At 40.1% G+C, this 25,965-nt stretch overlaps 2 protein-coding genes across 2 annotated transcripts in view; one reads left to right on the forward strand and one right to left on the reverse strand.

The window, feature by feature from the left end:
- Positions 1–944: 944 nt before the first annotated feature.
- GMFB (glia maturation factor beta) lies at positions 945–15,635 on the reverse strand. The gene is made up of 7 exons (XM_026480354.4): positions 15,490–15,635; positions 10,753–10,849; positions 8,857–8,906; positions 8,169–8,218; positions 7,358–7,440; positions 6,288–6,361; positions 945–4,654 (listed from the first exon to the last, which is right to left on the reverse strand). Exons 1-7 carry the CDS (start codon positions 15,490–15,492, stop codon positions 4,583–4,585), a joined length of 429 nt encoding a protein of 142 aa, XP_026336139.1. The 5' UTR covers positions 15,493–15,635; the 3' UTR covers positions 945–4,582.
- A 9,686-nt stretch (positions 15,636–25,321) lies between these two features.
- Positions 25,322–25,965, forward strand: part of CGRRF1 (cell growth regulator with ring finger domain 1) — a 33,292-nt gene continuing 32,648 nt past the window's right edge. Inside the window, exon 1 of the mRNA XM_026480352.4 lies at positions 25,322–25,559. Within this exon, the coding sequence (XP_026336137.1) occupies positions 25,456–25,559 (104 nt within the window). The 5' untranslated portion in view covers positions 25,322–25,455. The remainder of the gene's footprint in view (positions 25,560–25,965) is intronic.

A 25,965-nucleotide genomic window follows, 5' to 3' on the forward strand; every position in this document is an offset into this window, starting at 1 on the left:
TTCTGCTCTTTCTTTCCTGTAACTGTACCATGTCACCTGGGGACAGATCTCAAAGAACAAGACGATGTGAAAACTCCCTGATGCTCAGCAGGAAGATCTTTAATCTACTTGGCTCCCCAACATAGCCAAAAATATTACCATAAAGGATCCAATATCCACTCAGGGTGTGTTCTCATGCGAATGAGAATGGGCCCGCCCTGTGACATTCAGTGGTTAGAAATGCTTTTTGCTGCTGAAAAGGACCAAAAAAAAAAAAAAATTTATATATAGATATAAAAAAATTTAGGACCTGGCTGTTTTGAATAGGTAAATGAACAAATTTGAGAAATAAGACATGTTTCCAAGCTCTGGCCAACTCTCCTTGTGAGATTCTTGAAGACAAGAAGGCAAGAAACTACTCCTTTCACAAACATGAACAAATCGTGACTTTTATCATGTACTCAATCACAAGAAGTGTATGGTAGACTCTAAAAATTAAGTAGTGGTGACTTGTATTCTTTCGATAGATAGCTATGAAACACAAATCACGCAGAATAGCCTAAAACAAAGGCAAGATGGTCTTCTATGGATGTTTAATAAACAGTGACATACTATATTCAATAAAAGATCCTTCAATTTGATTTCTTAGGAAGTACACAGCCCTTCTAACTTACGGTTTTCCCTTTGAGAGCAAGAGTTCATTTGAGATAATGCCCTCTGCCCCTACAAACAAATTATTTTAGCCTCAGAACAAGCTTGAGGAATTTTTATAATCTTGTTACATTCTCCCTCACCCAATCCTATCTTTGCCAAGTGATTCCTGTTTATTTTGCCTCTCAGTTTTTCCAGAGAAAATAAACTGCTGAATCCGTGTGGCTCACGCAAAGGCCACAATTGAGCCAGGCAGGTAACAGTAACTCCAAAAAGGGAGAGGAGGTGAGAAAAAAATGAAAAGCCAGAAGTCCTTTCATGTTAACATTTTATTTAAACCAGTACAAGCACCATGCTTAACAGAAGACTGTCCAAAGTAAACATGCAGAGTATGAACTAGCAGAGCCTGAAATCACAGCTTAAGAAGTTGGGCCAGTTGTTGAGTTTGTTAAATGAGGACAGGGAACTGTTAAAATTCACAAGACTAAACCATTACTGTTTCAAGCCTCCTGAATGAGATTCTGTTGGACCATCTAGATAAGCGGGAACTGCCCTGGCAAGTTAGTGATCTCAAACAACATTCAAGTAATATATGTGTATGAATTATATTCCAAAAAGCAAGAAAACACAGTTTCTATCACAACCTTAACACAGTTGTTTCGAATATTACAGGAACATGGTCACTGATTTGAAATGTCAAATGGCACAACAAGAAACAAATTTCTCAAGAATATTCAACTTGGGACCAGTGGTGTTAAGTGGCCTAAGAATATTTACATTCTTCCAGAAATACAAAATAAGATTTGTCCAGAAATGTTTGAGACACTTCTTCACATAAGTTGTAAAGGCTCAAATTCTATAGATTCCAGTATTATCAGTATATTGAACAAACTGGGAAAGCAACCATACTAAGAATATTTGAATTGATAGAATACAAGTTACTCTCTACTTCCACCGAATATCAGCATTTAAACTCTTATGAAAATATCTATTCATCACTAGTCCACGTTATGGATTAATGACATTGCTCAGGTCTTAAAGTAGTCCAAACATTTTTTAAAGTATACCTTCCTTACTATCTATATAGGTGGGTAATAAAGACAGCCAAATTTAATTTGGCAATAAACTCCTCTAAATGGAATTTTTTAGTTAAAAGTGTCAGACCAGGATACAGTTTATGGCTACCTTTGACTCCTGAAAATAGGAGATAAAAGGGGAGAGAAAAGTGCTGACAGACATTTTGCTACAAAGATGATTTAGTAATGATAATAAAAAATTTAGCAACACCCTCTTAAACAAGAGTATGTTTAACTGCACTAGGCATATGGTAAACTTTTTAGAAATAAGACAAGTTGAACATTTATTTTAGAAGTCAATTAAACAAAAACAATCTAACAACCTTTCTCCTAACATGACTGCTTCAATACCAAAACAAAGTGAAGACTATTCAAAACCCTGACATTTGGGGATTTCAGCATAGTAACCTGAGAACAGTTTTCTTCATATGTCATTTATGTTGCCACAAAAACCATACTAAAAACATGCTAGGATTACTAGTTGGCTCTATTGTGACAACATTAGATGCTATGCAGAACGTATCCAAGGCCAACAATTTCAAAACGAATGCTGACTTAGAAGACCATGAAGGAGGTTCCCAGGAAAAAAGCTGATGCCAAAAGGGAAAGATTAAGATATGAATGGGAATGGCTGCACCAGAAAGCTATGGAATGTAAAGACTGGAATTATCCAATCTGGAGTTACTATTTCAGAGAAGGCAGAAAAAGAGAGCAAACTGAACTTATACTTGAAAAGAACAGTGCAAAATTTGATTACTGGAAGGGAAATTTATATAAAAGTCTGAGAACACTCTAGAGCATAGGATTTGTAAATCTCCCAATAGGACAGAGGGAGTCGAAACATGTTCTCCTGATTCCCCAATCGTAATCTATTGTCTTGCAAGATACATGTTATTGATAAGGAGTCAAACAAGCTCAAAAAAGCATGATTTATCACAGCTCTTTGTCCCTGTTAGAGAACAGGGGAACTAAGTTCTGTTTATGGAAGTCAGTGTCATCTGACAATATGAAGGACTTTCAAATTTAAAAACAAAACAAAACAAAACATGCAAGACAAAATAAGGAACCTCATTAAAAAATACATTCTTGCAGCACTAGTTTCTCTTATTGCTGCAAACATGGTGACATGAAATCGCATTTCCTTCATTTAAAAACATTAAAAACACTCCGTGTTCACTTGGGTTATATTTGCATTTCCGTAGAATTATAAGCATTATTCTCCAATATCAAAATAGCTGTTTAAAGAATTTGTAAACTTCCTGGGTGAAGTTCTCTCTCTCTCTCTCTGGAAATTGGAATAAAGAATCCTTCCCATTCATTAACCAAAATAAATGCCCACTTCTAGCACTTCCTCATCTCCAACTAACTTCCTATTGCTTCCTGTTTTTTAAATTAGTGAAGCCAAACAGTGTTGGCAACAGAAGATTTAATATCATGAAAATTCCAACTATCTTTACCTCTTTATTAGTGTTGGCACAGAAACCTCAAAAAAATGCAAAGAATATATAAATGAAAAATATGCCAACATAAAATAATGCCTTTCTAGTTTTGAAATGACTAAGATATTCTTAATATAAGAATTTGCTCACCAAATTTGGTTAGTCTTTACAGTATCAAGACCTTTTGTCAAATTAATGTTAAACAGTTACTTATATGTTGTTCTTAAAGTACACTATAAATTAGAATCCTTGCTTTATGCCAAGGATGCCAACAAGACAGATATCCAGTTCAGAATATCTTCTGACGTTTAGGATATAAGATGCAATTTCTATTAATATGTTAACGTTATTAACTCTGGCCAAGGTTTTAAGATAAGTAATTTTTCCTATGGCACAAAGGTAATCATCATAAATACACCCCAAATTATAACTCTCGACTGCCATATATTCACCAATGCAAGCAGATAGTTGGAATTTTTAAAAATATGAAGTTGATTTTATTACAAATTTCAGATACACACATTAGAAAATTGTTTTACTTGGACCCTTTACAAAAGTATTAATTTCACCAAATCTGGAATACTGGCAGTGTAAAAGTCTTAAACTAACCTTAAAGCTAACAAATCAAAGGCACAGTATTAACACATTTAAAATAACTTGTGTTCACAGGACAACATTAAGAGGTGCTTTATAAATAAAGTGTTATTAACCTAGATCCAAAACTATCTAGCTATGACACAACCAGGAATGAAGCCCTTGATTAGTTCCAGCTTATCAATTTCCAAGACTAAGATGCTACTTTCTGTAAGGAGAAAACATAATAGTCATAACTACTATAAAATCTAACTCCCAGACCTTAAGAATGAATGACTGATGAACAAAGTTTCTGGACTTGATTAAAAAGATACAGGAAACCAAAAAAGGTATGGAATTGATGACAAGTATACTTGTAATGCAGCTTACACTAAATTATTTTTCATGGCTCTAAATTGGGTCATTCAAGTCTTTTACCCCAAATTAATTTTAAAGATTTGACAAGTGATAATATGCTATTTTCATATATAAACTGCTAATATCCAGTATTTGTCAAAAGGAGGCAACTGTTGTCTATCACAATCTAATACCCACTTTCCAATGGTGTCTGTAAATAGTAACAAATTCTGAACCGTAAGTTATAGAAATTAGTCACAAGAGTGCAAAAAGTCCCTGGAAAGAAGTAGTCCACCTAACAATTACAAATATAAGGAAACACTTTACAAAGTTTCATTACTATGAAGATGATTTCCCCTTTGTTCAAACTTTGAACAAATGAAGAATTTTTCTTTACTGCAGGAAACAAACTGTAAGTAACAGTGCATTTTTAGGCATAAGTATTTATGTCTGGTTCCAGTATGGTCAGGTTAATACATAAATACTTTAGAAACACAGAAGTTCACATTAGTGGAAAAATCCAAGTTTCTCACGTAACCATTCTTCAGTCAGGTCTTCAGTATTTCTTATTTCAAATACCTTAAGAAAGAAACCTTAGGTCATACTTTGACACTCTTAAAAAAAAAATCAGACACATTGTATATGTGAATATTACATACCAAATTCTCCTTCCTTTCATTCATGTTGGTCATGACGTATCTTTGTAAATTAGATATACCTTTACTTTTTTTAAATGCTAAGTACTGAGTTACCAAAGCTTAGCAATCAAGATGGCATAAAACCAGAACTCTCTTAAAACCTACGAATATTCTAAAAGAATCTACGAACCTACGAATCAAATCTACGAATATTCTAAAAGGACAGTTCTGTTACATCTTACCCACTAGAAGAGATACCCCCAGGTACACACAACTGAAATCAATCTAGTTAGTTAGGAAGTGGAGAACATATGCTGGTCTTCCATAGTTGGAGGAAATACGAGCTGTAGATTGTTTTGAAAAGGATGGACTACAGGTCCACAGCCACAAACCTCTGCAAGAATCTGTACACGCAGGCCCAGTAAGTATAACGGCTATCCAGAAACAACGTAACAGAGCAGAAAGGATGGGATTGAGGCCAATGTGGGTTTGAATCCTGGCTCTGTCACTAAGCAACCCGGGGCAAGTCTTTCATCTTCTGAACCTCAGTTCTCCCATCTATAGAATAGGAATATCACCATCAACCTCACAGGGTTGTGGTCAGGATTCAATGTGATTATCTGTTACTAGTAACTTATAAATTGTAATGCCTTAATTCCAGCACTTGATGGTGTGCTGTGGGATTAGAATGGAAATGAGGCTGTTAACAGAGCTCCCTCCTAGTCACCCAACCCTCTTAGAGCAACTCCAGGGTGTTCCTATACAAATGAGAAAAAGTAGTGTCTGTAAGTTGGTGGTGTCAATGACAATCACATGAGCTAAAGGGAAAAGGCAGAGGGCACTTAAAGACATCTCCTAGATTGATGGTTAAGCACCTAAGGGGAAAACACTGATGCTGTCCTTAAAACCTGAAAGGAAATGTTATTTAATATAGTTTTAGTGAATAATATTCCATTTCAAAACCTTAAAAGTATATACTTTTTCAACTCAAACTGTATAATACGTGGAAGTTAAATAAAGTTTGAGAGTTTACCATTTAACTTCAACAATGCCATAAAACAATGGGGACATGTTAAATCTTAAGTAAAGTGTCCCATATAAAACAGAATGATCTAGCTTAATAAAGCTAGTAAGTATTCTTAACAATTTCAGACTTGGGAACAAGACACAGTTAACTGCATAATATGGAATTCCTGCACAGAAGTTGGTTCATTTAGCCTATGGTAAAGAGCTCTGAGAAGCTTCAATGCTTTCTTTTATCTACTAGAAACTACATTGTGGAAGATGAAAAACTTTCAATGGATTGAATAGTGGCAGTGGATTTTCTAAAGCTGCCTATATTTTAAATGTGATTTCTTCTAATCAACTTATAATTTACATTCAAAAAAACACACTTTGATTAAAGACTCCTATCATTCTATTTCCAAACAGTAAAACTCTCTAAAATGTACTGCTCTGTTATATATAACTTTTACCTGCATAAAAAAAACTTAACTCTTCTGATGACTTTAGCTAATGCTCTAATAGTGTGGGAAAAATATTGTCTCAACAAGCAAGTAAAACACAGATACCACCTTGGTTAGTTCAGCTGTTTGGACTAGCTTATTCTTACTCCCAGCATACATCATCTGTTGTTCAGGCTTACACCCTGGAAAAGAGATTAGTATAGAAACGAGACTTAGATTTTGAAAAAGTGACGGGTTTTCGTTTTTTACTTCTAAAATGACATTTTTAGGATTTTCTTATCCAACAGGTTTACAAAAAACTTCAGTCCAACTGTGAATGGGTGTATTTCAAGAGTCTTACACTGCATACTGCCTACATGAAGCCACAGCTAAATGACAAACAAGTCCCTGGGGTCGATAAAAATAAATATGGCTAGATCTCTGTGTATCTTCTAGAACTCTGTAAATACTTAAGAACTTTTCAGTGCAATCTTAATTTTGACATCGGATATCAAGATCAATTTTATGGATGCCTCATATATAAAGGTTTGGGGATGGGGATGGATCAGTGTGGGGTGATCTGCCCTGAAAAAAAGTTACAGGCTGCTTACATATAAAGTTAAAAACGTACTGCAGTTATTTTAAGTGCTAAATAAATAATACAAATAATAAAGTTTAGAGAAGATTCAGGGAGTTTACGGTGGGCTTAAATGGTAGTGGTACTGGGAGTTCTGATGGTAATGGATATATCCTAAATAACAATAAGCCACTTCAATATCCAATGTAAGCTATTCTGGGACGATTCTTAAGGTTACAGGAACATTATCAAGTACTATTTTAAAGATAAACACAAATAAATATCATGATAATACATGAAGTTCACGTACTCATACACAAAACCTAAAAAGAAAATGTACGTTGGTGTTTTAAAATGTCACTACATATCAAATTCCATAAAATGCATGTATGATTTGACCAAACACTTACACTTCTAGAAATTTATCCTAAGAAAACAAGCAAGTTCTCAGAAAGGACGCTTTATAGCAACTCCTTTCTAGGGATGAATTCATGTGCACATATATACCTCTATTTAAGTTATTCAACACTTTACATCTTTAAAAGAAGCATAAAATGTCTCCTATAAAAATGGTTTAATTAGATCAAAACCAAATATGCACTATTTAAAGAAATTCACTCACCAACAGGACTGGAGAAAATAAAGCACAGAGGATATGAAACTCTTCCATCATCATGTTGGTATTTATAACTATACACAATGAAGGTTTTTCTCAAGTTAAAGAAACTAAAATTACTGCTATATTTGACTCAAGTACTTACCAACAAAGTTCTGAAAGAAAATACACACCTGGGGAGCTAGTGAGTGGTAAATTTCTGTCCTCTCCATTTGAGCCATACCTTTATTATCATTATCTTTCCACAAAAGTATACATGAGCCCCAAAGATAAGGTATAAAAACATATAAGCTCTCAAAAATAAACTTATTAAAAGTAAATGGATACAGTATGGATTTTTTTCTCTTCCTAAATTTTTACCTGTAAACACATAATAATAAAAGGAATTTTTTAAAAAGGAAATAATTCATCCCACTAGTATGTCAGCTTCCCATTTTTCTCAGTCCACGATGGGCATACATGTTTTGATTTTGATCATGGTGTAGGAGAAATTTTTGTAAAATACAGGGCTTTTAAAAATTGAAAAAAAAAAAAAAAAAACGGGGGCGCCTGGGTAGCGCAGTCGTTAAGCGTCTGCCTTTGGCTCAGGGCGTGATCCTGGCGTTCCGGGATCGAGTCCCACATCAGGCTCCTCCGCTGGGAGCCTGCTTCTTCCTCTCCCTCTCCCCTGCTGTGTTCCCTCTCTCACTGGCTGTCTCTCTGTCACATAAATAAATAAAATCTTTAAAAAAAAAAAAAATTGAAAAACACCAACTTCATAATAAAATTCTGACCACAAAAGAAAACACATCTTTTTAAAGCACTAAGAAAAGGATATCGAGGTTGTCGTTCGGGCAGTTCATCTTTAAGTTCATCCGGGGAAATGCCCTGGCACCATGAAGAAAAACAACTTTTAAGCATTTTCTGACCCATAAATCCTTAAGAGATATACCAAGCACGCATTCTACTAACAGACAGAAATTCATAACCATATAACACAACATAAAATCTTATGTTACTAAATTGTATATCACCTGAATTACTAAACCCTCAAACTACTGAATGCCCACTCAGTTTAGTTCCATTGATTAACAAAATAGTCGTGGCTCATGTTCCAGTTCAGGAAAAACTGAGTAAGATAATAAGCCACCCCTCAAAGGAAACATCAATGTCTAATTTAGGGTGAAAAAAGCGAATTTCTTTCCGGTCTAAATTAGTTACTTAATTTGACAAACTAAATGCTTAGGTCATAGCATTTTAGTTTTGCATTATCGGCCAAGCAATTTAGAAGTTACACTGGACATGTAGCCTTAACTTCTACCACTTATTACACTGGATTTCAGTAATGTTTTAAAGAAGGTGATTCAGTTAGCAAGACACTGTGCTACATAATAATTAGCACATGCTTTTCATGCATAATGAGCGTGTACTTAGACTCATTTTAAAAGTACATGTAACTAACATAGCATCTTTTAGGCAATAATAATTGCTTAACTATAGAAATGTACTTAGCTGTTGAAACAAACCTCAAGCTCTTCATCCAGTACCACCAGGCGTTTATCCTTATCAATTTTCACTAAAATAAAAATATAGTATAAGTAAACTGTGATTTTTTTTTTAATGTAAACTGTGATTCTAATGTGACCTTGATCTACCCAACCCACAGGGTCTCAGCCCTTTTCTTCTGGCATCTAAAATTAAAACATTAGGGACGCCTGGGTGGCTCAGTCGGTTAAGCATCTGCCTTCAGCTCAGGTATGATCTCAGGGTCCTGGGATCAAGTCCCGCATCCGGCTCCCTGCTCAGCAGGGAGCCTGCTTCTCCCTCTGCTCCTTGCCCCTTGCTTGTGCGCTCTCTCTCTCTGACAAATAAATAAATAAAATCTTAAAAAAAATAAAAATAAAATAAAAATTAAATTAAATTAAAACATTATGAAACAAACATAAAACTCATTTGCAGTTTAGTTTATGGTCTGTTAGCTAGCTGTGCTTTTCAAGCAGTCAGCATTTAAAGGCTTTTACCCACAATTCCCATCACATAACTTGCTTATTTAGAATTTTATGTCAACTCCTTACATTTTCCACGTATCCGAAGAATTGTGTAACTCATATGCAACTTTCTACATAATAAGGTCCGAAAGGGTGACTGTAAATGAGATTGGTCTATGTAACATGGTTAGAACTCCAAGGGAAAAGCAGACCAGGGGTTAAGATAGAACCACCACCACCAATTCCCAGCTTCTCCAGAGTCAAGATTTCATAGTGCAATAGATTATTATGAGATAGCAGAAAACCAACTGGCAGTGATATCTATATTTAAATATATGTAACATAATCCAAAGCCAAACTGAAATATGTTTAGATAATCTATGCCTTTATTCTTTTCCATTACTCTGAAAAGTTGGCCATTTTTGGTTTTACACTAATTTCATAGTAAATTCTGTAAGATATGGTAAGATCTCATACAGCTTTACCTTTTGCAGCACAATGGAACAGATACGAATTTTCACTTTTAAGAACTGTATGCCTATGTTGTAGTATTTATTTGTAATTGAACCAAAGCTCATTACAAGTTGTCACTACCTCGTTAATTCACATCTGCCAGATGCCTCTCTGTGAAGCACAGTCTATAGAGATCTATACTGTGACCCACCTGCCCTTCCTTCATCTTTCTAAGTCATCACCCACATATTAAATATTATTTAAGAATATAAAAGAAATCTGAATAACATCAGATAAGTTCACAGTGGAAGAAGTCATAGGCAAATCATTCTTTCCATTGTCAGAAGTCAGTGACGCTTAAAAGTACTCTCCATGAAACTGGGGTTCAAGTCTAGAATTGAAATAAGGTCCCAAATCACTGTGAAGACAATGCTGAACACTTTACCATTTTAGGTGCAGGGAAAGGTTTCTGGCTGAGATTGAATGACCGGTCAATTTTTAGTCTCCTGAGAAGTTAAAGGATGGAGCTGGATGGGTCACTACAATGACCAGGTGGCTAAGATCATCTTCTCCAGAGCTGTACAGGCAGCTGAGGAGGGAGGTAGGACACTCCACCTCTGTTCTAGGGTAACAGCTGTTACTTGTTTTTTAAAGTGATCTAAAAGCAAGGGGAAGGGACACCTGGGTGGCTCAGGTCATGATCTCAGGGTTCTGGGATGGAGTCTGTCCTATACCCCCACCCCTCGGTCAGCAGGGACCCTGCTTCTCTCTCTGCCTGCCACTTCCCCTGCTTCTGCACACATGCTCTCTCTCTGACAAATAAATAAATAAATAACATCTTTAAAATAAATAAATAAAAGTAAGGGGGAAGATTAAAACAGAAGGAGGCAAATTATTTCCTAACGGCCCAGTTTATTCAATGTAGCTATAAGATAAAAATCAACAAAGACCATGGAACTGAGGCAATCACATTTAGCTTACTTATAATGGCAGCATTATTCGTTTCTTTGCGAAAACGAAACTTTCTCAGCTTTTCCACTAAATCTTCAGCGACATCACAAACCACCAAAGACTCACTCTAGAAAAGAAAAAAAAATCATGTATAAAATGTCATGACTTCAATATGTGGACGTGTTAAAGTTATAAAACTTAATACCTTTAAAAACACACAATGACATCTATAAACGTCACGTCACAATTATGTGAGTTAACATGAAACACATGAATATTTAAAGAGCTTTTAAATCTACCAACCTTTGTATCTAGGTTAATTATACACATTTGTTCACATAGACTATATATATATATATATGGGCTACACTTTAACTTTCTCTTTGGCTAATAAGTATCTTAAAGAACTATCTAAACTAATGTGCTACTTCATCAGAACCGGAGAGGAGGAGAAGAATATAGGAAATTCAAGGATCGCTGTCTGCTGTCAGAAAGTCTAACATTTTTGCACTATGCAGGAAAGTAATCTTTATTAGAATTAATAAGACCTTAGTACATTTTTATGTCTCACAACTCTGAAAAAATACAAATCAAGTATGAAAGATAAACCACAAGAGTAAAGACCAGTAACATTTTATATCTTAATGAAATGACAATGGGAATTTTAAAAAAGAAGTTATCGGGGCGCCTGGGTGGCTCAGCCATTAAGCGTCTGCCTTCGGCTCAGGTCATGATCCCAGGGTCCTGGGATCGAGCCCCACATTGGGCTCCCTGCTCGGCGGGAAACCTGCTTCTCTCTCTCACACTCCCCTTGCTTGTGTTCCCTCTCTCGCTGTCTCTCCCTCTCTGTCAAATAAATACATAAAATCTTTTAAAAAAATAAAAAAATAAACATAAAAATAAAAAAAGAAGTTACTAAGAATTATGAAAGTGAGATGCCTGGCTGGCTCAGTCTGTAGAGCATATAACTCTTGATCTTGGGGTCATGAGTTCAAGACCCGCACTGGGTGCAGAGATTACTTAAAAAAAAAAAGAATTATGAAAGCAAAACCAGATGGAACAAATACAAAAACTAAAAGAACCTTTTATAAATTATGAAAAAATGTACGAGATTCTTCTCCAGAAATGTGGCAAGGAAATAACCAAAGGACTCTTCTCTTAGTAATGCAAATGTATTACTGATTGCAAACACAAGCATGGAAATGGTTATTTTTCCCTTTTTTTTTTAATGTGTAAAACTTTGAACACGTACTAAAGGAGGGAATAGTATAGTGGAACCCTATGCACCTATAGTTCAGCTTCAAACATTATTAACACACAGCCAATCTTATTACATCAACACTCTCAATACTGCCCAACGGACTGTCACACAGCAAAGGCCTGAAGTCATTTCAACTGTGAATATTTTAGTATGTCTCATTAAAATGACAGTTTGTGCCATTAAGAATATAAGGACAATAACATTATCTTACCTTAAAAAACTAACAATAATTCCAGTCTCAAATAATCAAACAATTCAAATTCCCCTCAATGTTTTTTGTTTTGTTTTCCCTGTTGTTGGTTTGATAGACTCAGGTACCAAATAAGGTCCACATGCTTTGATCTTTTCATACATAAGGTCCCCCCCTCCTTCAAGAGAATTAGAACAGTTCTGAGACCAATGCTAAATACACATTTCTCATTATAACCCAAAAAGATTAAGGTTTTCAATTTTAAGTTAAAACATAAATTTAATAAAAGCCTGCTTTGACCCCATGTTGGGTAAATGAGAGTGTAAGTTAAAGCAGGAAATAGCTGTCAATTTTAAATTGTCCTTTAAATTCAGAACACTGCTAATATGTAAGGTATGATATACCATAGGATATGCTATTTACAATTAGAAAGGACATCCCACCAATAAGTATTATCCAATGAATAAGGCTCCTGTAGGAGTCAGGTATATGCGTCCTATTAGTTCTCCTTAGAGAAAGAGATGCTAAGACAGTCATATGGAGTTTCCTGAAGGTAGTATTCAATCCTAGTTTATTTTTTTCTATCTTTCAAGAAAGGTAGAGTCAAAAAACTAGAATTTTCATTTTCTATTCAACAAAGGTAGAAACCATTAGTGAAACTAATAAATATTTTAGATTCCTCTTTAGGCAAAGACCAATTTATCACAAAAGTCTTATCTTCCAGCTCTGATACTCAGAGCTGCTTGTGCAATCCTGACATTCTAAGGACCAGGAACCAAGTGAAAAACATGCTGTGATTTAATTTATATAGCCTTTTGGGGGGCATTTTCACCCCTCCCAATACCATAATAAGGTCAAAAATTCCTTCCTACAAGAAAAGGGACCCAGGTTCAGTCAATTCTAATTGCTTACAGTTAGTAGAAGGATTTACGAATGAGTGTAACACCCTGCAAACAACTCCACCTGGGTAAATATTAACACACAGTTAAGTGGAGTGTTGAGCTCAAGTGTTCACTTACTGGTTTATCCATGTAAGGAACATTTAATGAGTGTAAGCACTGTGCTAAGTGCTAGGGATACAATCCTATAAAATAAATAAATAATATGGGCCTGCCCTCAGGAAGCTTCTAATATAGTCTAGTAGAGAACACACTTATAGAGAACAGACCTACATCAAAAGGAACAGGTAAGAAAACATACTTGTTTGCACCTGTGATAAGAACTAGACAGGAGAGACACAGCTGCTGTAAGAACTTAGGACTAGGGAAGAACACCATGGTCACAATAGGTCTGCCTGAAAAAGGTATTTGAAGGACCAAAACTGCCTATGCAAAGACCCTTTGAGTAAAGGGATCATGGCACATCTAAGTTAATGAAAGGCCACTGTGACTCAAGCACAAGCAGGAACATGGTATAACAGAAGGTTGGGTAGGGGCTGGACCACACAGGGCACAGCAGGTCATGCTTTGGTCTTTATCCTATGAGCAAAGGGAAGCCACTAAAGTGTTTTAAGCAGAGTGATGATGGGAAACGTGACCAGATTTGCATGCAGGAAACAGGCAGAGTGCCAAGAAGAATAGAGCAAGGCTAGTTAGTTGGCAAGCTTAGTACAAGGGAGAGATGAAAAGTAGCTTAGGCTGATGAAGATCAAAGAGAAGTAGGGAAATACTGCTAGTAACAGTTAACATGTATTAAACACTATGACAGAAACACGGTGCTATGTCCTTTACATACATCTCCCCTCATACTCAAAACAATCCCTTAGGATGAGTTTTTCTTATCCCCATTTTGCAAGAAACTAAGGCTTAGAGAGGTTGTTTCTTCCCCAAAGTTACACAACTAGTGAAGCCTGATCTCTAGCCACTCTCAACCACTACAAAGGCGGTAGTGACAAATTGGGTCTTAGAGGTGTGAGTTAGGAAAAAGGGTTCCAGATGACCCCAAAGCTTCTCACTTCGTGTTAACAGACTAAATGATACCTTTCACGGAGTTAAGAACCTGAGGAAGAACAGGTTTGCAGGGAAAAAGCATGAGTTCTATTTTGGACAAATTGAGGTGGCCTTAAGGCACCCAAGTGGGGAAAAGCTCCTAGAGGATAACTAAATAGTGGAATATACAGATCTGGACTGGATCTCAGAAGCAAGTGTAATAAAAATTCACAAGTCATCTCCTTACAGGCAGGAGGTAACTGAAGCGATGAGTGTTAAGAAAGGATGGAGAAAGTATACAGAATGGAAAACAAAGCATTAGATTGGAGCCTAGGACTCCTACATGTGATATCCAGGTAAGGAGAATAGTCTGCATGGGACACAAATGGGCCAACAGGAAAAGCAGGAGAAAAAACAGAACCCAAGGGGAAGGCATGTAGGAAGAGAAGCTTCAAAAAGGAGAGTAGTCAACTGCGTGGAATGCAGATGAAAAGTCAGGAAAGATGAGAATTGAAGGCAGTCCCTTGGTTCTGGTGACCATGACAAGATCTATTCGAGGGAGGTGGGTTGAGAAATGAGTGGGAGGTCAGAGATAGGACAGTGGGGGATTGTGTTTTGTTTCTAATTAAAGAAAAGAGTATATTTAAACACCCGATAGGAAAGATCCAGAAAATTCTTGTTAGGCAATTTACTTAATTCTTCACTTTATTTTTGAGCGAGGCGTTCAACTCATTCGAGTATGGAAGCCAAAGCCCCGAGAACAAACTAAAGCTTTTGACGGTCACTTTAAGGCTAAGGACCAAAACCTTAGGCCAAAAAGACTTCCAACTGCCGTAACTGGAAGAAAGCAAGAATACGGAAAAATCTTTAGAGGCAGGCTGGGGAAGGAGGAGGCAAAAGCTAAAGGCGAGGCCGCAAGAATGGAATCTGAAATTTCGAGCTCTCCCTGGAAAGGCCGCCAGGCGGAAGGTGCTCAGCGCCTGTCTGCCCCCTCAGGCCTGGCCCGGGTCCTGGCAAAGAAACCGGCGTTTGGGGCAGCCCTTCGCTGGGCCAGAACGCCGGCCCCTCCGACCCTGCAGTTCAGGAGCTGGAAGCCTCCATCCAGAAAGACCGAGAGAGAATGACCCAGCCGTACTGGCCGCACCCCAGTCCCTGGATCCACTGGGCGGATCGACCCCAGGGCCGCTTCGAGGATGCTGCCCTTAAGCGGGTTGGCAGCGGCGGCGGGGGGAGGCCAAGTCCCTGGCTGTGGGCACGCGCCAGCAGCCGGGACGGAAGCGGCCGCCGACCCACCCCGGGCGCTGCCCGCCGAGCCCGGCTCTGGCAAACGAGAGAGCCCGGCTGGCTGGCCCAGCCCTCCGGCCCCCGCCCTCCCGGCGGCAACTCACCATTTTCCTTCCGGCCGTCAGCGGCTCCTCGCCTTCCCTCGGGCCCCTTTAAGAATGGCACGGCTGCCGCCTCCCTTCCTGCCCCGGCGCCTGGCAGAGTCGCCCCCACCCATCAACGCGACCGGGGCGGGCCGGCACGTGACGGCGGACGGCGGGAGGCGCGGCTCAAAATTAGTCGAATCGCGAGCGCCTGCTGGTTCCTGTTCCTTTTAGGAAAGAAGGTTCTGCCCGTTTGAGAATGGGGCCATCTTGCAGAAATGCACTCTTAACATTCAAGCCCGTTCTTGCTCCTTTTTAACTTTACTCTGAGAGCATTTCATAGTGATATGATTAAGTCCATCATTTCAATGGCAAATATGTGCGTTGACCACGGTCTACCTTCCAAATGCAACTCTCCACTTTATTTTTGAGCGTGGAGTTCAACCCATTGGAGAAGTGAAACCAAAGCACCCAAGTCCCTCAAATGTCCCTCAAACCTAGGCACGCCTGCCTTTCCTCCCACCCTCTCTGAGCCCCCACACCCCCACCGCGGATCCCCACGACTTTCCAGGACTTGATGAATACATTCCTTTTCTCAATGGTGTTTATTTATTGAAGTATGAATGATGACTGCTATCTATATGGGTGTTACGAACTACTGCCTAAGGACACTTCTAGAAGTTTCTGTAGGCGGTGCAGACTTACTGGAGCAAGCTAATTTTTGAATGTGGTGAGGAAAGTAGTTTGGAAGAAGTAAAGTTTGAACTCTAGAATTCATACAGTTGCTTTCAATAAAGAAACTTCCTGGGGTAGGATATCATGGTGTTTACCGCGTAGTGCTAGCCTGGTGCCTGGTCCACAATAGGTGCTCAGTTAATATTTGCAGAATGAGTAAAAGAACCAAAGAAAAAGATAATTCCAGAACGTGCTCCCACTGCCGTTGTTCTTCATTAGTATTAAACTGAATTATTGGAATTTTTATTTTTTTAAAGATTTTTATTTATTTGAGAGAGAGAGAGCTGAAGTGCGCGACGGATGGGTGTAGGGAGGAGGGGTAGAGGGGGAGGAAGAGGAACGAGCAGACATCCCTTCTGAGGACCCTGTGATCCTGATCTGAGCTGAAATCAGGATTCCGTTGCTCAAGGACTGAAACACCAGGTGCCCCCCTGAATTATTAAAATTTTTAAAGTTTGTATTAATGTTTAAATTTAATGAATTGTTAGCATGTTAATAAATAACATTAAGTCAGGGTTCAAAATACAGAAACTAATTTGACACAATACCCACATTTGCGCAAAAATTAGAAAAATAAAAGTATTAGCTATAAGAAATTCCACAGCTCAACTACATTCTCATAGTGATCTGCCCCCATAAAACTTTTTGCTATGAGAAGGGGACTGTTAAGTTTGACCGATAGTACCATGTAATAAACGATGGAAGAGAAAATGATGTTAGTGGTCCATGAGCTTATATTTGACTTTAACATAGATTCTCCCCCCAACCCTCACTTTTTCCTGATCTCCTCTCTCCACCTATAGGAGGAATTGGAGGAAAAGGTGAAAAAATTAACATTAAGCTACATGACATCACACCTGATAAAGGGCAAATCCAATCCATTGTGGTTTTTCCCCCCTTTCATTCCATTTTTTTTTTCTTTAATGTTTCCCAAGTGTTATTGGCAATGAAATGGGCTGGCCTTATATTACACAGAAGAGAGGTTGGACTGGGTATACTGACAAGATAAGAACACTGGTGAAAATGTGATTTATTTTATTTTATGGGCAGTAAAAAATTAATGTAGACTATATACAGAAGCTTCAAACTCAGTCCTTAGAACATGTTTTACACACACAAAAAAAATATTATAGCTATTTTAAATGGGGTTTGGAAATGCCATCTGGCTTGGGTTATTCATGGAGCGGGGGCGGGGGGGTGGCGGCACAAAGTTCTGGAAGGTTTTCGAAAACTTTCTGCCTGACTAACCTGTATAAAAAAGTCAAGAACCTATCAATACTACGCTGTATTGAAGTCACTGAAATGTGTTTTATCCCTGGGAAGCATTTGACATGAAGACAAGATCAGGGTCAATAGTAAAGAAGTATTCTAAGTAAAAATTGATGGAAGATCAGAGCTAGAATAATCTTTTCTGGCCTGAATTTCTTCTAAGTCTTTTTTTCTCTATAACACACCCTTGCTATAGTGCATTTGTATTATTTATATATTCCCACCTGTTTACTCCACCAATAAATATTTACTGAGGGCCCATTATCCAAAACAGATTAAAAATCCCCACCATCCTGGAACTAACATTCTAATAGGGAGGACGAGGTAACAGACAATAAGAATAATAAATTAGTAAACAATATTGTATGTTAGAAGGTGATTAGTGGGGGCGGGGATACGAAAAGAGAGATTGGGAGTGCAGGGGTGAGGGATTTGTGATTTTAAATTGGGTAGTAGTCCTAGTCTCATTACGAAGGTCATCTCTGAACAAAGATTTGAAGCTGTGGAGATTAGCCACGTCTGGAGGAACATTTCACACAGAGGATACAACACTGCAAAGGCCCAGAGGCAGAAGCATACATGTTGTTACAGGGGACAAAAAAAGCAATCAAATGACTGGAGTGGATGAGCTGGGGTGAGTCATAGAGGGGTTGGAGGGCTGGATCCTAAGTCTCGTAAATGATCATAAAGACTCTGGCTTTTACAGAGTCAAAATATAGTGTTGGAGTGTTGGAGAGATTGAGCTGGGGAATGATGCGGTCTGTTACGCATTTTAGCAGGCTCATTCTGACTTCAGCGTCCTTTTAAGAAGATGCTTCTGCTGTTGTGTTAGACTGCAGGGACAGAAGGACTTCCAGAGCCAGCCAAGATACAGTAACCAAGCCGTAGTCTCTCTCACCGATTACAACTAAAAGCTCTGGGCAGAATATAAACAGAACTACCTGAGGACTCTAAAGAGTAAATAAAACAAAATAGCCAGTGACTTGAAGAAGGAAATGTTTTGGTGGCCTCCTCTTCGTCCTGTTTGGGAAGGAGGGATTCCTGTCCTAGGGTTGTGGGGAGAGCCAAACACATAACACTCAACACTAGACAGATGAAACTGATAGCAGTTTTTTAGTCATATATACTCACAGTCCAGGGAGGGGGGGACACCAAATGCCATGCAGGGCCAGGGAGTTGCCCTTGGGAACCCAGTGAACAACTAGAGGCTGTGTGAGGCAGGCTTAAAGCGGGTGTAGTGCCCAGGCTGGTGGGGACCTGAAACCTGCCACTGAAGAATAAGCAGGGACTGGGCCTGGTCCCCATGACGAGAGTTGTAGGGTTAGAGGACCTTATCCATGCGAGCAGAGTAGGGAGCCGGCACTTCAGTCATGCCCAATGTCACCAAATGTCATGGCAGCACATAATATGAGACCTTAATTTTAGGCCTTCCACCACAAGAAGGTAGAACCTGAAGAATGACCAGTAGGGTACCAGTGAATTTTCTTGTTCTTTTTTCCTCTTCTACTGCCTGACAGGAGAGCAGGCTGGATCAGGGAGGAGTGTGGAACAGGAGAATGTGGAAGGAATTGCCCCCCCCTTCCCCCTTTATTCTCTCCTCGCCCTGCCCCAAGGGCAACACCATCCACCACAATTGTTAGCTCTGTCTCAGCAGGGCAGGAGCACAGGCACCTAAAACCTGAGAGAAAAGCTATCTTTCTATGAGGAATTTGGAAAGCAGCCCTGTTGTGCATAGAGTGAAGGAGGTATGCCAGTTACTTTTTTTTCTTCCTTTTCTCTTGCTATCTCACCTGAAGGATAGGCTCAGTCACACAGAACTGCACAACAGGGTAGAATGGAGAGCCCCATCTTTCAGACCAGAAGAACAGGGAAAGGGAGTCCAGGGGTGTAAGGGAATTCCTGAAGAGCAGAGTTTGAAACTGACACAGCACACACACCCTAGCTCCATATGGGCAGAACACACCCACAGAAGCATAGCAAAGACTATGAGAACTTACCTACAATATAAAATACGTTGCCAAGACTCAGACTAACTCCAGCGTGGCTCCTGTGAGGGACAGAACAAAAAACCACAATAAAGACTTGGAAATTTGAGCTACTATTCTGTATCTTGATGGTGCTAATATTCTATGGCTTCCACACATTTGTTAAAACTCATAGAACTGTACATGAGATGTAATGATTTTTAGTGCATGTAAATGAAAAATTAAATTTTAAAAAAGTAAAACAAATTTAAAAAGAATACACTATGGGAGAGAGAGAAACAAGAAAGCCATTTAGGAGACTATTGTGGTAATCCAGGACCAACAGGGAAACAGTGATTTGGTGAGAAGTGCCCAGAACCAAAAGAATCTTCTGTATCAGGGTTTCTCAGCTTCAGCAATACCGACATTTGGAGTTAAATAACTCTTTGTTGTGGGCGCACTGTGCTGTGCGTTGTAGGGTGTTCAGCAGAATACCAAATGCCATGCAGGGCCACGGAGGGGGGCGGTGCGCTAGAGGCCAGTAGCACCTCCCACATTGGGAACCAAAACGTGTCCAGACATTGTCAAATGTTGCCAGGGCACAGAGGTGGGAAATCAACCCCAGTTGAGAACCACTGTTCTAGATGAATGTCCTAAGCTTTGGGCCACAGACCATGTACCACATAAATGATCAGCGTCAGCTCAGTTGGAGTGAGCTTCAGGTAGCCTCCTGCCACACGGTATATATAGATGACAGCAGCCCAACAGCTAAGACCATGAGAGGTTTTTACTAGAGGGACTTGGAAGTTCAATGGGCTACTAGGAGTCAGGTTCTGCCAAGGTACTACATACAAGATTTTCCACGACTCCTGTCATCTATGGGATCATACCCAATTGCACATTCATTCAGTTCTGTTGGGCAAAAGTTGTCTCAAAGTTTGAAACTCAGAGTTATGATGTTTATTACATTCCTACTGGTGTCTTCAAATAGACATAAATTTGCCCTTCCAAGAAATAATGTAGGCTATAGAGAGACCATATAAAATGAAAGGGTTAACAGCTCCAAGAAAATTATATAATGCAGATAATAATTTCTTAAAAACAAGTTAATATTTGCTTGCATTTCTCTTATAAGACCTTCTCCTTGGTTAGTCAGAAGCATATATAAGCCTCAAAGGATAAATAGAACTGTGATGTTAGGAATGCAGAAAAAAGCAAGCAGCTTTTGACTACCAAAATAGGATTTTTGAATCCCCAGATACACAGTAATCTAGAAAAAGGCAGATACCACCGAGAAAGGTTTTATGAAGTTTTCAAGCTCTATTACATTTCAAAATCCAGACCATGGCAAAATTAAAAGTGGCATTTAGTCTATGCCATGTAGTAGAGGAAACCGAGGCCAGTACAGAAGGCCTGTATCTGCTGAGTGGGAAGGAGGGGAAGTCTTTCCCTCCCAGTGTGCTGGAGCGTGGCAAGAAGGAGGGGCTCGACTAAGTACAGCAGGCCACACTGTACTGAGGTTCTGGTTTCCCCTTCAGGCTGCAGTCTCAGAATGGGAAGGGGTGGGAGCTGGAAGGGATTGGAGTAAAGCGTCCAAACAGGTATGGTATTCGAGAAGCTAAAGAGACCGAAATTGGTAGTCCACTTTCTCTTTAAGAAAGAAGGAAAGGGGGTGCCTGGGTGGCTCAGTCTTTATGGCTCAGGTCATGATCCCAGCATTCTGGGATGGAGCCCCAGCCCCGCAGCAGGCTCCCTGCTCAGCGGGAAGCCTGCTTCTCCCTCTCCTACTCCCCTTGCTTGTGTTCCCTCTCTCGCTGCCTCTCTCTGTGTCAAATAAATAAATAAAATCTTGAAGAAGAAGGGGAGAAGGAAAGGCGGGGCACCTGGGGGCCCAGTCAGTTAAGCAACCAACTCTTGATTTAGGCTCTGGTCACGATCTCAGGGTTGTAAGATAAGAGCCCTGCATCATTGTCCAGCTCCTCGCTGGGGCATGGAGCCTGCTTAAGATTCTCTCTCTCCCTCTGCCACTCCTACCCCCCTATCTCCCTCTCTGTCCCTAAAAAGAGAGAGAGAGAGGATTTGCATTTGGCTCTGCACCACCTTGAACAGGAGCAACAGTGTTCAACAGCAGAGGTGGCTGCCCTGAACAAAGACTGTATTTTCCAACCTTCCTTGCAGTTAAAGGTGGACATGAGGCTGAGTTGTGGCCAATGGAATGAGTGGTGCATCCTTACGGTTTCCTTAAACTGATTTACTGTCTCATTCTCCCTCTCTTTCCTCCTTTCTGCTAGCAAGAATATGAAATGATGGCTGGAGCTGCAACAAGCATTTTGAACCATGAGGCGACCTTAGAAATGGGGGTTACACACGTGGAGCAAAATAGAAGCCTGGGTCCCTTGCACTGTGGAGCACCGTATCAGTCCTACATTGACCTACCTCTAGACTTTTGCCTAAAAGAGAACTACATCTCTATCTCAAATGAATTACAAATGCAATAATTTCTAACAAATAATTCACTTCACTGCAAGCCCTCATCACTATCCTCATCAGAGTTACCAGTACTTCTTGCCTGGACTTTTTGAAGAATCTGTGGATTGATATCCCCATATTTACTTATATCCATCCCGGCCTCCTTCCAAAAAGTTTTCTAGACAATAGCCTAATTGAAAATCCAAACGGAATGTCACTCCCTGTATTAGTCTCCCTAGCTACCATAATAGAACACCACAGACCAAATGGCTAAAACAAAAGAAATTAGTTTTTTCACAGTCCTTGAGGTGAGAAGTCCAAGATCAAGATTCCAGCAGGCTTTCTGGGGAGAACCCTCTCCTTGGTTAGCAGACAGCTGCCTTCTCACTGTGTCCCACATGGACTTTTCTCTATATACACCTGCACAGAGAGAGTGATCTCTGGTGTCTCTTTCTCTCTCTTTTTTAAAAAATAAGGACACTAGTCCTATTGAATTAGCATCCTACCCTATGACTTCACTTAACCTTAATTACTTCCTTAAAGGCTCCATCTCCAAATACAGTCACATTGGGGACTAGAACTTCAGCATACGAATTTTAGGGGGACACAATTCAGTCCATAACATGCCCCTTTTTCAATCACATCGGTGGTTTCTCATTGCTCTAAGGGCACAGTTGAGTAGTTAAAATAGCAAGACTCATGCATGGCCTGGGCCACCTATCTCTCCTTTTCATCCCCTAGCATGCTCCTCCTCACTCTCCATGCTCTAGTCACATTGGCTTTTCATCTTCTCGGGTATGCTATGATTTCTCCCACCTCAGGGCCTTTGCACATGCTAGAGCTTCTGTCCTAAATGCTTTCTCCCCTCCTGTCCCTTTGCCTGGTAAATCTCTCTCCATCAGCTCTCAGCTCAATCATCTGTTTTTCAGGGAAAACTTTCCTGATCTTCCTTATGTTTCACCATTCTCCCATTATATGCCCTCATAACTCAGGTACCTCTTTTTAATAGCACTTATTATAATTTTACCTTTGTATTTTGTTCAAGACTCTTTGCTTAATGTTTGTCTTTTCCATTATATGGTAAATTCCATGAGAACAGAGATATGTCATTTTTGGCTTACTATTGTAGCCCTAATGCCTTCTACAGTGTCTGGCCCATATCTAACACTCAGCAAACATTTTGTGAATGAGTAAGTAAGAGGTAAGTGGAAGTCAGATCATGTAGAGGTGGATATGTCAGACAAGGAACTTAAGATTTCATTCTCAAGGATATAGAGCATGGCAATCAAAGATTTGGGGTGGTGGAATGAAATAAGATATGTGTTTTGAAAATAAAGGGTACGTGTTAAAAAAATATTTTTTGCCTGCACTGTGTATCATGTATTATGTGTTAGAATCAATGTTGAAAGCTAAGTGACAAGTTGAAATGGCTGTAGCAGATATCTGAATGGGAAATAAAGGCTTGAATTAAATTTGTGTTAGTTCCTGTTCTTTTTGAGAATTCTTCAGTGTGAATCAAGTTGAGTCAGTTTTCTCCACTGCTGGTTGGGGATTTGACTTTCATGGGCTGGTTAGTGAATTATCCTTGTTTGGCTGTTTTCCATCTTCCAGTAGGCGCTGCTGTTATTTTATTTCCTGTTCTTGTTTTTGTTGATTTATTTTTTACATCCCTTTACTGTAGTTTTAGTGGAGTGTGGGGAGAGAACAAAATTATAGGCATATGTTTTATATGCCACTTTAACTTGGAACTCCCTGTTTTCATTATGAAAACTCTTTATTGTTTACTGCAATAAAATTGCCTTTCCCATTGGCCAAGCTTTTTAAGTGACAATATCAAATGATTGCAAAACTGAGGATGAAAGGGTGTGAGCATAAATCAGTACAATATTTCTGGACAGCATTGTTTTCCTAAAGGCTTAAAATGTACGTACTTTTTGAACTAAAAGTTCCACATCTAGGACTTCACCTAAGGAAATGATTTAACTTTAAGAATGTTCATTGTAGGGGCGCCTGTGTGGCTCAGTCATTAAGCCTCTGCCTTCGGCTCAGGGCGTGATCCCAGAGTCCTGGGATCGAGCCCCACACCAGGGTCCTCCGCTGGGAGCCTGCTTCTTCCTCTCCCACTCCCCCTGCCTGTGTTCCCTCTCTCGCTGGCTGTCTCTCTCTCTGTCAAATAAAAAAATAAATAAATAAATAAACAAATAAATAAAATCTTTAAAAAAAAAGAATGTTCATTGTAGTGTCATTTATAAAAAAAATTGTCCAACAATAAATAAACTATATACTTTCACAAATCATATATGTAATTGTTAAAAAATTATGCTGGTGAACCAAGCTGCTTACACAGCACTACTTCAGAGAGTACACAACACATGGTCATTTGCCAAGAGATCTGTGAAGCCACAGAACAAATTTAGCTCGTCTTTCTCCAGCATTAATTTTACTAGTGATTTGGGAGTGTGGAGGGGCTACTAGTTATCTATCCCACGGTCCTCTGTTCCTTTCTTGCCTGGTAACAAAACCCTGATTTGTAGCAGGGGGTGTTGCTGCTCGGAATAAAAGACTACATTTCCCTGTCTCTGTGGTAACTGGGTGTGGCCAAGGGCTAAAGGCAAACCGATTAGCTGTCAGCGGAGGTGTGAGAGACTTCCAGGGAGACTACCTTGATGGAGCTGGCTGAACGGAGATGAGGAGAGGGGATGCGCATTTCGCTCCTTTATTTAAAGGCTTCTGCTACGCTAAATATATACATATATATACACACACATATATATATACTTAAATTATTATTAAAGCAAAAATGAATATAAAGAAGTTCAAATATCTAATTCTAATTTGAGGGAGGTGGGGGGGAGGAGAGGGAGGAAAGGAAGGGGAGAGGGAGGCAGTCGATTTACTTCTATGAGAATCTTGATACGCAATGCTAATTGTCCTCTATCATTAAACCTAACTTGAGAAGGCCGACAAGGCTCGTATAAAGTACTCGTGAGCCTCCTTAAGGTCTTTCGTAGTCTCTAACTGTAACTTTTCTTGATAAAAGGAGCAGGTGCGGGGTTACTTCACTTTGTAGAACCCAAGATGCCGGCTCTTCTCCTCTCAAATTTGCCGCGGATCCAAGATGCGGGATTTAGACTCTGTGACGTGGATTTCGGACTGTGCCTCCTCTCTGTGTCATCAGAAAACCTTACCTGAGCCTTGGACAGATTTGGCCGCGACGCGTATTTAGAATTTGCCGCAGAAAAGCCTTGACCGCTAGGACAGACAGACGCTCTCTGGGTACCAATCCCGTGAGTCCAGTCAGGGCACCGCCCCTCTGCGAAGCCAATACCTCGGGTCGGGGGCAGGAGGGGCGGGGCGAGCCCTGCAGGCGACGTCGTGATTGGCACTCTGGCTCCCGCAGCCGGCGATGTTGCCCCGACGTCTAGCCTTAGAACCCCGGCCGAGTGCGTATCCACAAAGTTTGTCAGCTACGAGGCTCCGTAGTGGCTTTTACCCCGGCCGGGTGGGTTGGGCTGGGCGGCTGAAGCTCGGCTCAGTTTAGGACATCCCGATGGCTGCGGTGTTTCTGGTAACGCTGTATGAATATTCGCCGCTTTTCTACATAGCGGTGGTCTTTACCTGCTTCATCGTGACCACCGGCCTGGTATTGGGATGGTAAGTGCCCCACGGTTAGAAACAAGGGAGTAGGGGCGGACCGCTGGGGCAGTGTGGTCGCGGAGAGCAGCGGAGGGGGGGGGCATTGGAGCCGGGGGGTTGCGGAGCTGGGGCGCCTGGGGCTGTGGGGGAGCTGGTGCCTCGAACTCCGACTGGCTCCGGGAGCAAAACAAGGTGCGCTGTGCACCTGCATCACTGCTTTGCCTCACTGCAGTCCCCGTCGCTGCGGGTATCTGGGGGTGGTGCCGGATCGAGGTATAATACCACCTTTGTTTCTAAGAGATAAAGCGGTCGGTGAGGGCCTGGTCTCAGTGTTGGGATAGAGTGTTTGACCAGCAGGCTTCTGTCCCGGATCGGGGCCTGCTGTGTGCCCAGAGTGAATCAGTCACCTGCGGTACAGTGCACA

This window comes from Ursus arctos, unplaced genomic scaffold (genome assembly GCF_023065955.2).
Source record: "Ursus arctos isolate Adak ecotype North America unplaced genomic scaffold, UrsArc2.0 scaffold_25, whole genome shotgun sequence".
NCBI classification, from domain to species: Eukaryota; Metazoa; Chordata; class Mammalia; order Carnivora; family Ursidae; genus Ursus; species Ursus arctos.